An 11,961-nucleotide genomic window follows, 5' to 3' on the forward strand; every position below is an offset into this window, starting at 1 on the left:
CTACATTTATATTAATGTATTTTCAGCTCTTTTTCATGGTATATGGGAATCGTTATAATTTGTTTATCAATTAATTTTGTAAAACTTCATAATATTCTCTAAATTGATGGAATAACCACTATAAAATCACTATTTTCTTGGAAAAAAAAGACAACAAAGGCTCCAAACCTCTTTGAACATCATCATATGTTGTATTAAAACAATATTGTCGTATTTTTTGAAATTTTCTCAAAATCTATGTGTTAACCCTACGAAAATATTAGTTTTTGGTAAATACTTTATATACTGAAGCTTATAATCTTGAGTGTTGTTTTAAAATTTCTAATCATATTCTACATTGTATTAATATATGCTAATATCTTTTTCTTCTTTTTCAAGGTTTATGGGAATTGTTATAATTTTGTTATGATTTAATTTATTAAATCTTCATAATACTCCCTAAATCGAAGAAATAACCACTATAAAATCACTATTTTCTTGAAAACGGAGACGACAAAGGCTCCAAACCTCTTTGAACATCATCATATATTAGTGCAGGATGCAACTATGCATTAAAACAATATTGTCGTCTTTTTTGAATTTTTCTCAAAATCAATGTGTTAACCCCAGCGAAAATATTGAGGTTTTGGTAAATGTTTTATATACTGAAGCCTATTATCTTTTGTGTTGTTTTAAAATTTTAACCATATTCTACATTTGTATTAATGTATGCTAAACTCTTTTTCACGGTAAATGAGCATCGTTCAATTGTTTTTATAATTTAATTTGGTAAAACTTCATATACTCTCTAAATTAGAGGAATAACCATTATAAAATCGCTATTTTCTAGGGAAACGGAGACAACTAAAGTTCCAAACCTCTTTGACCTTCATCATATGTTAGTGAAGGATGCAACTATGCATTAAAGCAGTATTTTCATATTGTTGATTTTTTCTCAAAATCTATGTGTTAAACCCTACGAAAATATTGAGTTTTTGGTAAATACTTTAAATACTGAAGCATATCATCTTTAGTGTTGTTTTAAAATTTCTAATCATATTCTACATGTGTATTAATGTATGCTACACTTTCTTTCATGGTAAATGAACATCGTTCAATTGTTTTTATAAATTAATTTAGTTATACTCAACAACATGCATGGATTATTTTACTTTTTGTTTTCAGAAAACTACAAACCATGCATGTTACCAACCCCAGCCATACAGTGCATGAGTGTACAGAATATTTTGTAATTATTATTTTTTAAAATAATTGAATTGTTACATTATGAATGTTATAAGTTTTAAAAGTTTCTAGCTAACTCGGAACGATCGTAAGTAAGTACTTCAAAATTCAGTCAACCAACATTAAATTGTGGACAACCTCAACAAAATCTTCTTTTTGGATAACCTCAACACAATATGAGACTGCATTGGATTTTTTTTTTTTTTTGAGATAACTGCATTGGACTCTCATAATCTATAGTAGTAGTACGTAACATTTTGAACTGCATTGAAACTTTCATAGTATACAAAATAAACTAATGCAAATTGTCTAATTTGTCCAAAATTATCGATCATCTTTTGTGTTTTAGCTAAGCCAGCCAGCTATTGTTCATGTTCAATATATACAGATATTATTCTTTTTTGGTCAAAGGCACAATATATAGATATATATGTCTATATATAGGGTTAATTATATATATCAAACTCAGAACAAAACAAAGTTTAAGGTCTAAAATCACGGTGGCTTCTAAGCTCTCCTCTCATCCGTTGAGTTATATATCCCTACAAAGAAAAACTACGTTTCTTTCACATCTTCTACAAATAAATTGATACGTATTGTTCGTTGACTTGAAAGGGTAACTGAGAAGAAAATGGCAAGAAGAGAAGACGATATGGAGAAAGTGAAAGACAAATCTGAGCCGTTGCTGCTTCCGGAGAATGGATCCGACGTCTCAGAAGAAGAAGGAGCGTCGTGGATGGTTTGTCTAAGCACATTCATTGCCGTTTGTGGTTCCTACGAGTTTGGAACCTGCGTAAGTTTCTTTTAATTAAGATTACAAGGAAAAATGAAAATTTGTTATTAATACGAGAAAATTTCTACTTTTTTATTAATAGGTGGGGTATTCCGCTCCGACCCAGTTCGGGATAATGGAAGAACTTAATTTATCATATTCCCAGGTTTAAAATCATATGAAGTATTCAACATTTAGATTTGTTTTACGATGATTTTCTTACTAATCCACTTTTTAATTTAGTTTTCAGTTTTCGGATCTATATTGAATGTGGGAGCAGTTCTTGGCGCTATAACATCGGGAAAGATCTCTGATTTCATCGGTCGGAAAGGGGTACAAAAACATAGCTTAACAAAAAGTCAAAAACTATATGTTGTGCTATAATAGTAAATGTATTATTCATCTCAATATGCACACAAGAATCAAATTAACATTTTATGATATTTACATTTTTACTATATTTTGTTCAACAACAAAACAAAATGCATATACTTTTTTGGTCACATGCATGTGGATTTTGGATTTTGCGACAGGCCATGAGGTTGTCTTCAGTGATCTCTGCCATCGGCTGGATGATTATATATTTCTCCAAGGTTATTCAGTGTGCTGAATATTCTTCATTTTTTTCTCTTACAAATTTACAGAATATTGGCGTTTAGTATCGTCATTTTAAATTTTGTTCAATTATTAACTAGGGTGACATACCTTTGGACTTCGGTAGATTTCTCACGGGTTATGGTTGCGGTACCCTTTCGTATGTGGTATGACGTTTTCCAATTGTTATAAACAAAACCATTTGTCGATGAAACGATGAAAAAATCACATTTTAACTCAATATTCACATTTGCATTTGTCTTTTTCTAGGTTCCGGTTTTCATCGCCGAAATTAGTCCGAGAAAACTACGAGGAGCATTGGCTACGCTTAACCAGGTGATGCATTTTATTTTATTCGAATGACAAATGTATGTGACTACAATAGAGTCAGAGACAGGACATGTAGTCCAGCTTGTGTTAGGTCTAGTCTGTGGTTAAAATTGTATTAGGGTTGTTTTGTAAAGTCTTTAACATATTATGGTTTTTCTAACTAAAATATTTTTTTATGATATTGTTATTTCTGCAGCTCTTTTTAGTAATCGGATTGGCTTCCATGTTCCTCATAGGTGCCGTCGTAAACTGGAGAGCTCTTGCACTAACTGGTAAATTTGTTTGTGCACTAGCTAATACATTTGAAAACATTTGGTATTGGTTTTAGCAGTAGTAGCAAAGATGGTATTATATTTCATTTGTTATAATAAACCTGGTTTGGTTAATTAATTTCAGGAGTTGTACCGTGTGTGATTCTATTCTTTGGGACTTGGTTCATTCCCGAATCACCTAGATGGCTGGTATGATTAAAGTTTGAAATTTAATTTCGGTTTGGTTAAGGCTTTAGAATCTATGGTTGAAAACTTACCCATGCCTCTCAAATGCTTTTGGCGTTTCAAGGAAATGGTTGGCCGCCACCGCGATTTCGAAATTGCGTTGCAAAAACTGAGGGGTCCTAACGCCAATATCGCAAGAGAAGCCGATGAAATCAAAGTACGTTTTGAACCAAAGACTGGATTACAAAACCGGTTCCGGTACGTGACATTGCATTTTATAAAACTTTGTATAACTCCGGTTTTTGGATTTCGGTTTACAGGAGTACTTAGCGACTATAGCTCACCTTCCGAAAACCACACTACTAGACCTTATTGACAAAAAGAACATACGTTTTGTGATTGTAAGAATCTCTAATTCAAATAACCATGCTTCTCGGGTCACTTTGGTTTAATTATAGCTGTATTATACCAGGTTGGAGTTGGTTTAATGTTTTTCCAACAATTCGTTGGAATAAATGGGGTTATCTTCTATGCACAGCAAATTTTTGTATCAGCAGGTTATAATTTGAACCGGATCTAGTTAGTTTTGGTTTCCAACAGGTTTAATTTCTAGACTACTCATCGGTGTTGTTCCGGTTTGAGTGTACCAGGAGCATCCCCAACTCTTGGAAGCATTCTATACTCGATCGAACAAGTCATTCTTACAGCACTCGGTGCAACATTACTAATTGATCGGCTTGGACGAAGACCACTTCTTATGGTATGGTTCTTGCATTCATTTTCAAGAAATTAAAGAGTACCGATTTGGATTATTTGGTCTGACCATATTGATATATTGTAGGCTTCAGCTGTTGGGATGCTGATTGGATGTTTGCTCATCGGAAATTCATTTCTTCTAAAGGTAAATATCAAATTTCTTTTAAAAAACATAGAGTTTAGTTTAATCAACGATTTGATTTTGGTTTTGACGTTCATTAAACCAGGCCCATGGTTTAGCACTTGATATCATTCCGGCCCTAGCAGTTAGCGGTGTTTTGGTAAGTATCTATAAAATCAGGTTTTGGTTTTTAACCTTTGGGTTAGTCCGGTTTACAGATCGGTTAACCAGGAACTCCAATTTTCAGGTCTATATCGGTTCATTTTCGATTGGAATGGGTGCAATCCCATGGGTTATAATGTCTGAGGTAATGTCAAAACGATATAGTATGTTCATGTCGTCATTGGCATGATTTTTTCTTTTTTTTTTTTTTTTTTTTGAGCAACCGGCATGATTTTTTCTAATGTACTCTTTTATTCCAGATATTCCCGATAAATTTAAAAGGAACTGCTGGAGGACTTGTCACTGTTGTAAATTGGCTTAGTTCATGGTTTGTCTCCTTAACGTTCAACTTTCTTATGATCTGGAGCCCTCATGGTATGTATTATTTCCGTTTAAGCAAATTACAGATTTTGTTATTTTATCATACGTACTAGCTAGATAAAAAAATAGTACGTATTGACCACTTTTGGCTTTTCAGGTGCATTTTATGTCTATGGTGGGGTATGTGTACTGGCCATTATCTTCATAGCAAAACTTGTTCCTGAAACCAAAGGCAAAACCTTGGAAGAGATTCAAGCAATGATGATGTAATTTTCTTCTATTTGTATAAGTTATATCTACATGCAAATGCATTTTACTTAATGTTCTGTTGGTTCAAGATATCGCAGCAGTGCTTTTCCACATTTTTAAAAAATATTCTAAGAATTGTTAAGTTCTGTTTGTCTTGTTTTTAGTATTTTCGTAATTATATAATTAAAAATATACATTACATTCTCTAGGTACAATGGATATATGGATGAGAATAATTATCATATATATAATAATTGAAAGGAGTTTCTCAATGGTTACCTAAGGAGTAAGAACATCATAATATTTTTGATATATATATATATAGTATTTTAAAATAATAAGTAAACGAGATTATTTTATAATATGTTTTTGTAGCATAATGCAAACCTTTTTTTTTAGATCTGCAAACCTTAATTGTTAGATCTGCCACTAACCACAAAACTCATCAGACGTATATATGTACTATATAACAATGCCTCTCGAACTTTTAGCTGCGATTCTACACCAAGATGATCATTTAAATGAGGATAAGTTAATGTATTAAATGAGCCATATTTACCTCTTCAACGTAAAAAATAATCAAAAGATGATATAAAACTGTTCAACCAAAAAAGATGATGCAAAACTCAGACAAATCAACAGAAATCTAACATTAGAGGTGGTTAAACTTAATATTAACAAGTTGATCCCTACGTCAAAAGACAGTCGGTGATACAAGATTCGAATAAATCAGTAGAAAAATTTAACATAAGAGAGGCTCTTATATCGAGATGACCATGCAAACAAACTAGAATAAAATATTTTGATATATATAGTAGTGCATCGTGCGTATGAAACATCAATAAAGTTAAAGTCGTGTATATTTCATACTTCTGTTAACCTATTAGTTCTTTTTATTTTAGACAGCTTAAATTTTGTTCTTGTGTTTTTTCTTGCTATAGAAATTAACGTAGAAAATATTTATTTTCGATCATCTTTGTTAGGCTAAAGCAGTAGCATCAAATATATTATTAGTCCATTTTATCATCAACTTATTAAGTACGTACCTCCGATAAGTTCGTATTATCAATTTACCATTACTATCAAGGCCCGCGTGCGTGAATTTTGTATCCTTTCCTTCCAGATAATAAATTACTATTTCTTATTTCAAATCTGTACAAAAAATTTACGCGATTAAATGAAAATAAAGTAGTATGACTTTATAGATTATTATTAACCAATCGATTTCGTTTAGAATAGCACAAGCGAGTTCCGAACCATATTATTCAATACCTGGACTAACTGAATAATTAAGTGTCTATCAGCTTACTCATGTATATATATATAACCATATACTATACTACTCGTTTTCTACATTAGTTTAGTTGTAAATAGATATTTCTAGCTAGAGTTCTGCTGTCATAATTAAAAAACATGGATAAAACGACAAAGTGGATTGGGTAATGCCTTGAGAGTCTCCGTTGGTTTGGGTTCGTGGACCTTCGTGCTTCGCTTTTTTAATTCTCTTTATTGAACCCTCGTTTTATTCAGATTTTTGCCAACAAATCAGCTTCCTTGTTTTCTCCACGAGGGAATCAGATAAAATATATAACAACAAGAAAAGGGGTGTCTGAGACTATCAGATAAAATGCCATGGAGCCTCGTGTTTCCTCCAAACTTTTTTTTTCATAGGCTGATTTTACTAATTAGAAGGTTCGAAGAATCTAAATATAACAATATGTTTTCATAATATATGTTGGTTTTCCGTGTTTTGTTGTCAAAAAAAATGGAATCTCTGGGAAATACAATGTTAGAAAAGGCATATATATAGCTGTCCACACCCATTTCACCAATAAGCAACATCATGAAAGAGGAGTGTTAGTGCAAGTAATTGATTACATAATTAAAACTTAGTTTTATCGAGGATCAATTAAGAAGACTTAGTCACATATTTCTATAGATTTATGTTGCATTCTGTTGAACTTGAAAGCATCAACGGGAAGACGTGCGTCAAGACGTTGCTTAGCTAGACAATAAATAATGCTGCTATATCATATGGACAGAGACGAAAGTAACATCTGAGAATATGTATGCCTTATTCAGACAAACTTTATTATTACCAACTAATGAGCATTTAAAATGATTCTTTATTAAAAACCATATATGATCCAATACTTGATTTGACTTCTGATTTTTTAAACAATTATTTGTGTACGTCTACCAACAAACTTTAGTCATGCTAATGAGTCGGATACATTATCCATCTAATCCAGCATGTCATTTACAATTATTTTCATATATACCAAGACAAAATATATAGTTCCCAAGAGTATCTCTCTCTTGTTCTGTTCTTGTGCTCTATTCAATCTTGGCATCGCGAAAATGGAGGGGGAGAATCATAGTATGGAGAAAGGATTACTACTGGTAAATAAGGAAGAGAGGACAGAAAGCTCTGAAACTACGATAACTCCACTTCTTATCTTCACCACTTTTATCATTGTCTCTGCCTCTTACAGCTTTGGTATTGCCGTATGTTCCCATCGCTCTCTATGTACATATACAAGGGTAGATATCATCATCCCTCTTCTAATTGAGTGGATTCTATAAAAGAAAATGGTGGAGAATCTAAATAATCTCATAATTTTTTTAATTTGATCACTACTAGATAGTACACATTTCCAGAGATGTGCTGGACGTAGTTAGAATTGTCATGTTACCATATTTTAGAGCCTTCTACTCAATTGAAATATTATCATATCTATATATGATTTTCTAATTGTTCCTCTTTATGTTTTGAAGTATTCCACATAACCTTGTATCATAATTCAGAAATGACTTTGCTCGTTTTAGGGTTTGCAGATAATATATTCTAACAGTACATAATTTATTTAGAGACTCATGTATTCCAAATTTCTATGTATGGAAAACAGTTAGGTTTTACTGCTGGTACAATGTCTTCTATTATGGAAGATCTTGATCTTTCTATCGCACAAGTAAGCCTCTATTTCACTATATATATCATTTTATATATCTGTACGTTTTAACAAATATAAAATTTACTTCAAATCGTTATAATAAAATACTTTTTCACAGTTTTCAGTATTTGGTTCGCTGCTGACTTTTGGAGGAATGATCGGTGCAATATTTAGCGCCACACTTGCAGATGCCTTCGGCCGTAAAATGGTTAAATATTCATTTTGAGTCTCAATGTCTCTATTAATGTAATATTTAAGCTCTAAACCCTTTGTATTTTTTCGTTATAATTATTTCCTAGACGTTGTGGGTCGCCGAGGCATTTTTCATTAGTGGATGGCTTGCAATTGCACAAGCCAAGGTTTCTTCACGACCCATCTAATATCTTACTTAATTGATAATAAGCTTACGTACTAATATAGATTAATCTATCTCTCCATAGAATATTATCTGGCTAGACTTTGGACGATTCTTTGTGGGAACTGGAGTTGGTCTCGCTAGCTACGTGGTATACTATTATTTTATTTACTAGTTTAATCATCGCTAAACTTGTAATAATTATAGCTTATTTATTATAAAATATGTAGGTTCCTGTATATATCGCAGAAATAACCCCCAAAAATGTGCGAGGCACTCTTACATTTAGCAATCAGGTAATGCATATACTACTAGCTAATTACAATCAAACTTAATATATACACACAAACTAATACTCTATTTTATAACTGATTGATAACTTATAGCTTTTGCAAAATTGTGGAATCGCAACCGCATATTACATTGGAAATTTCGTATCATGGAGAACGATAGCCTTGATCGGTACTCCTTCCCACTTATATTTATTTGTCACATGTTTCAGTTTTCCATATTCATTAACTATTCATCGTTAAATAATTTATTATATATAAGTATTTTAATTAAAGGATTTCTACATCTTCAGGCATTATCCCATGCTTGATACAATTTTTGGGGTTATTTTTCGTCCCCGAGTCTCCAAGATGGCTGGTTAGTCATATGAATTATATTATTTCTCTAATTACAGAAAATATACTTTTATATAAAATTATTCTTTACGTCGATAACAAATATTAAAATTAATGTATTTATTTAGGCAAAAGAAAACCGTGATGAAGAGTGTGAAGTTGTTCTTCAAAAATTACGAGGAAAAGAAGCTGATATTGTGAAGGAAACTCGTGAAATCATGGTACACATACGTCTAAATGATGAATAATCAAAATTATGCTTATTTTTGCTACATATTAAAACTTTATTATCACTATATACAGAATTTTTTTCATAACTTCGCAGATTTCTGTTGATGCTACCGCAAATATCAGCATGCAAAGTCTTTTCAAAAGAAAATATGCTCGTCAACTTATAGTAAGAAAATACGTTTGAAAAAAAAAATATCAAACAAATTTATTAAATTACATTTTACTTATATTGATTTTTGCTTTTGGTTAATTATATTTAGATCGGAGTAGGTGTGATGCTTTTACAGCAGTTATGTGGAAGTTCAGGGATAAGTTATTACGCAGGCAGCATATTTGACCTTGCTGGTAACATTATGTATTTACTGATTATTAGGTAATTTAACAATTGGTTCTTATGAAAAAGTAAAATAAATACTTTTCACTCTTAAGGATTTCCTTCTCAGACTGGGATGACGGTGTTGTCTATGGTCGTGGTACGTATATATGTAAATACTAGAAAATTAAAAAGTCAGTACTTTGATTTGTTCATTATTTCTCTGTAACCTAGCTCCCCATTCTTTTGTCTTTACGATGATTGATTATAACTTTAACCAATGAGCATGCTAGGTACCAAAAGCTATATTGGGCCTGATCATTGTGGATCGATGGGGAAGACGACCACTTCTGATGGTTAGAATAATTTTATTTAATATATTACTTTAGTTTGTTAATATATAGCTTTGTTGTTCTACATATAATTTAATGAACAAAATTGCAGGCATCGGCGTTTGGGTTATGTTTAAGCTGTATTTCTCTTGCATTAGCGTTTGGATTCAAAGGTGTCCCTGGCATTGTAAATTTTACTCCCACTATGGCATTTATTGGAATATTGGTAAGTGATATATCTATGATTCACTTATTTGAATAGATCTCACACAAAAAAATCATTTCTTCCGCTTTTTCTTGTTCGTTTAGTTTGCTTTATATTTCAACCTAACAACAATTTCAAGTTTGATCCTATTAATATATACATATAAGTTATTGTTATTTTCAGTTTGATGTTTAAATGCTATATTAATTTCACAATGTGATAAAGTAAAATAATATTTATGTTCCAAACAGACATATGTTATGATGTTCGCTGCTGGACTAGGAGCGTTGCCATGGATTATAATGTCTGAGGTATATCCATTATATACTTATTTTTTGCATGTTCAAGCAAAAAAAAATAATCAGTTTTCTTAAATTGTAACTGATCATATATATTTTTTAAATTGTGTAGATATTTCCGATGGATATGAAAGTAGTGGCTGGGAGTTTAGTAACCATAACAAATTGGTTTACCGGTTGGATAGTCAGCTACTGTTTCAATTTTATGCTCATTTGGAGCCCTACCGGTACGTTAATAGTACTTTACAAACTAAATCTAATTTAGTTCAGTATAAAGTTTTATTTTTCTTCTTTTCTACAAGCTTTTTATTAAAGGCATTGTCTACAAGATTTTCACTAAATTAAGATATACGTTCTTACAAAACCAAATTCAAATTCAATTTAAATTTAATATTATTTATCACAAAAAGTTTAGTTTGCACACACACACACACACATATATCTATATATTATAAATGATATATTCACACACTATAATTTTCTCTTTCTCATATAAAACATCATTTTCATAAAATTTTCTCATAGATCAATCTATTGAAGTTTCGAGTTCTTTATATATATTTTGGATCTATTAAATGATATATAATATATGAAATTCAAGTTTAAGATAACAATACTAATACTGATATAATTTTTTTTTTGTGAATTTTAATTGTAGGGACCTTCATTATATTCGCTATAATGAGTGGATTAACAGTTGTATTTGCATGGTGTTTGGTGCCTGAAACTCGAGGATTGACGTTAGAAGAAATCCAATTTCCACGTGAGAGTTGATGAACCCACACAAACAATATAAAGCTACTAATGTCTAAATTCTTTATCGAAATAAATTATGTGTAGGATCATGTTGTTGATCATTGATGATCTAATCGATCACACGATCAGACCTTCTCTTTTTTTTTACGAACTTCATCATTCTCATCCTTTGTAATCTGTAATATTGACAATCTTTTCTTTTCCGTGCCTGATATCCTTTTTACTTCTACCAGTTTTCATGCTTAATATAACGCTACCGATTTTAGCATATTTTTACAGAAAAAATATGTTTTTCCTAAAATAAGCTTGAAAGACTACCTAGAAGATAAATTCTCTTGATAAACGCATCAAAAGCCCTAACTCGTCTCTCCCTGCCACGGAAATCGAGGCGCCATTTCTTCTTAGTTTCGTCGACGCCGGCAGCGACCTAGCTCGCCGGCGTCGTCTTTGTCCATCTCCCTTGATGCCTCGTTTCAAGTCTGCTTCTCTTTCCATCGCCGCTGCTGTTCCGTTCATCTCTGCCGCGACTGCTGCTCCGTTCGTCTCCGACGCGACTGCCGCGTTGTTCGTCTCCACCATTACTCCTACTGTTTCAAATCGTTTGGGTTCAAGCGTGCTCCTGAAGTCCACCGTCTCTTATGCTGTCCGCTTATCTGGGGATTCCCGGAAAGCAATGTCAAGCGGGTCCTCCGCTCCTCGTATTCCTTGTCGCTGCTCCTCCGTTCTGCTTGTTCCTTGGTGCTGTGGCTCCTACTCCTGGTGCGTCAGATCTGTAACTCAAGGCTCTGTGTTCGTAGATCCTCGCCGGAAACCGCCTCCTCTTCCATCCAAATCTTTTCCATTTCATTTCTCCACCGGTGCTTCGAAGACATGTGCTATCGACGAGACCCGCCATTGTGGCGAAGTACTTAAGCTATCTCCGAC

The 11,961-nt window shown here is 32.5% G+C and overlaps 2 protein-coding genes across 3 annotated transcripts; both read left to right on the forward strand.

The window, feature by feature from the left end:
- The first annotated feature begins 1,706 nt into the window (after positions 1–1,706).
- Positions 1,707–5,064, forward strand: LOC106344408 (sugar transporter ERD6-like 8). Of its 2 annotated transcripts, none has more exons than XM_013783798.1 (18): positions 1,707–1,750; positions 1,840–2,017; positions 2,100–2,162; positions 2,240–2,329; positions 2,530–2,589; positions 2,692–2,757; positions 2,861–2,926; positions 3,117–3,192; positions 3,317–3,381; positions 3,482–3,574; positions 3,678–3,758; positions 3,830–3,914; positions 4,008–4,117; positions 4,199–4,258; positions 4,341–4,394; positions 4,482–4,541; positions 4,657–4,771; positions 4,875–5,064. In XM_013783798.1, exons 2-18 carry the CDS (start codon positions 1,856–1,858, stop codon positions 4,985–4,987), a joined length of 1,419 nt encoding a protein of 472 aa, XP_013639252.1. In that variant the 5' UTR covers positions 1,707–1,750; positions 1,840–1,855; the 3' UTR covers positions 4,988–5,064. The 2 variants fall into 2 exon arrangements, with proteins under 2 accessions (XP_013639252.1, XP_013639257.1); XM_013783803.1 differs by having other exon boundaries at positions 1,713–1,755.
- A 2,223-nt stretch (positions 5,065–7,287) lies between these two features.
- LOC106344423 (sugar transporter ERD6-like 9) lies at positions 7,288–11,228 on the forward strand. Its single transcript, XM_013783807.1, has 17 exons — positions 7,288–7,474; positions 7,876–7,938; positions 8,039–8,128; positions 8,220–8,279; positions 8,361–8,426; positions 8,506–8,571; positions 8,662–8,737; positions 8,859–8,923; positions 9,030–9,122; positions 9,227–9,298; positions 9,393–9,477; positions 9,562–9,605; positions 9,739–9,801; positions 9,890–10,003; positions 10,234–10,293; positions 10,394–10,508; positions 10,940–11,228. Exons 1-17 carry the CDS (start codon positions 7,328–7,330, stop codon positions 11,053–11,055), a joined length of 1,395 nt encoding a protein of 464 aa, XP_013639261.1. The 5' UTR covers positions 7,288–7,327; the 3' UTR covers positions 11,056–11,228.
- The last annotated feature ends 733 nt before the right edge of the window (positions 11,229–11,961 follow it).

Source organism: Brassica oleracea, chromosome C1 (genome assembly GCF_000695525.1).
Source record: "Brassica oleracea var. oleracea cultivar TO1000 chromosome C1, BOL, whole genome shotgun sequence".
Taxonomy (NCBI): Eukaryota; Viridiplantae; Streptophyta; class Magnoliopsida; order Brassicales; family Brassicaceae; genus Brassica; species Brassica oleracea.

What these genes read in the sequence shown, in the direction of transcription:
- LOC106344423 (XM_013783807.1), top strand. Translation starts at nt 7,328, where the DNA reads ATGGAGGGGGAGAATCATAGTATGGAGAAAGGATTACTACTGGTAAAT. An exon ending in GAAGACGACCACTTCTGATG is followed by an intron (nt 9,802 to 9,889) that starts GTTAGAATAATT and finishes ACAAAATTGCAG; the next exon opens with GCATCGGCGTTTGGGTTATG. An exon ending in GCTCATTTGGAGCCCTACCG is followed by an intron (nt 10,509 to 10,939) that starts GTACGTTAATAG and finishes TTTTAATTGTAG; the next exon opens with GGACCTTCATTATATTCGCT.
- LOC106344408 (XM_013783798.1), top strand. Translation starts at nt 1,856, where the DNA reads ATGGCAAGAAGAGAAGACGATATGGAGAAAGTGAAAGACAAATCTGAG. An exon ending in CATTGGCTACGCTTAACCAG is followed by an intron (nt 2,927 to 3,116) that starts GTGATGCATTTT and finishes TTATTTCTGCAG; the next exon opens with CTCTTTTTAGTAATCGGATT. An exon ending in GCAAATTTTTGTATCAGCAG is followed by an intron (nt 3,915 to 4,007) that starts GTTATAATTTGA and finishes TGAGTGTACCAG; the next exon opens with GAGCATCCCCAACTCTTGGA.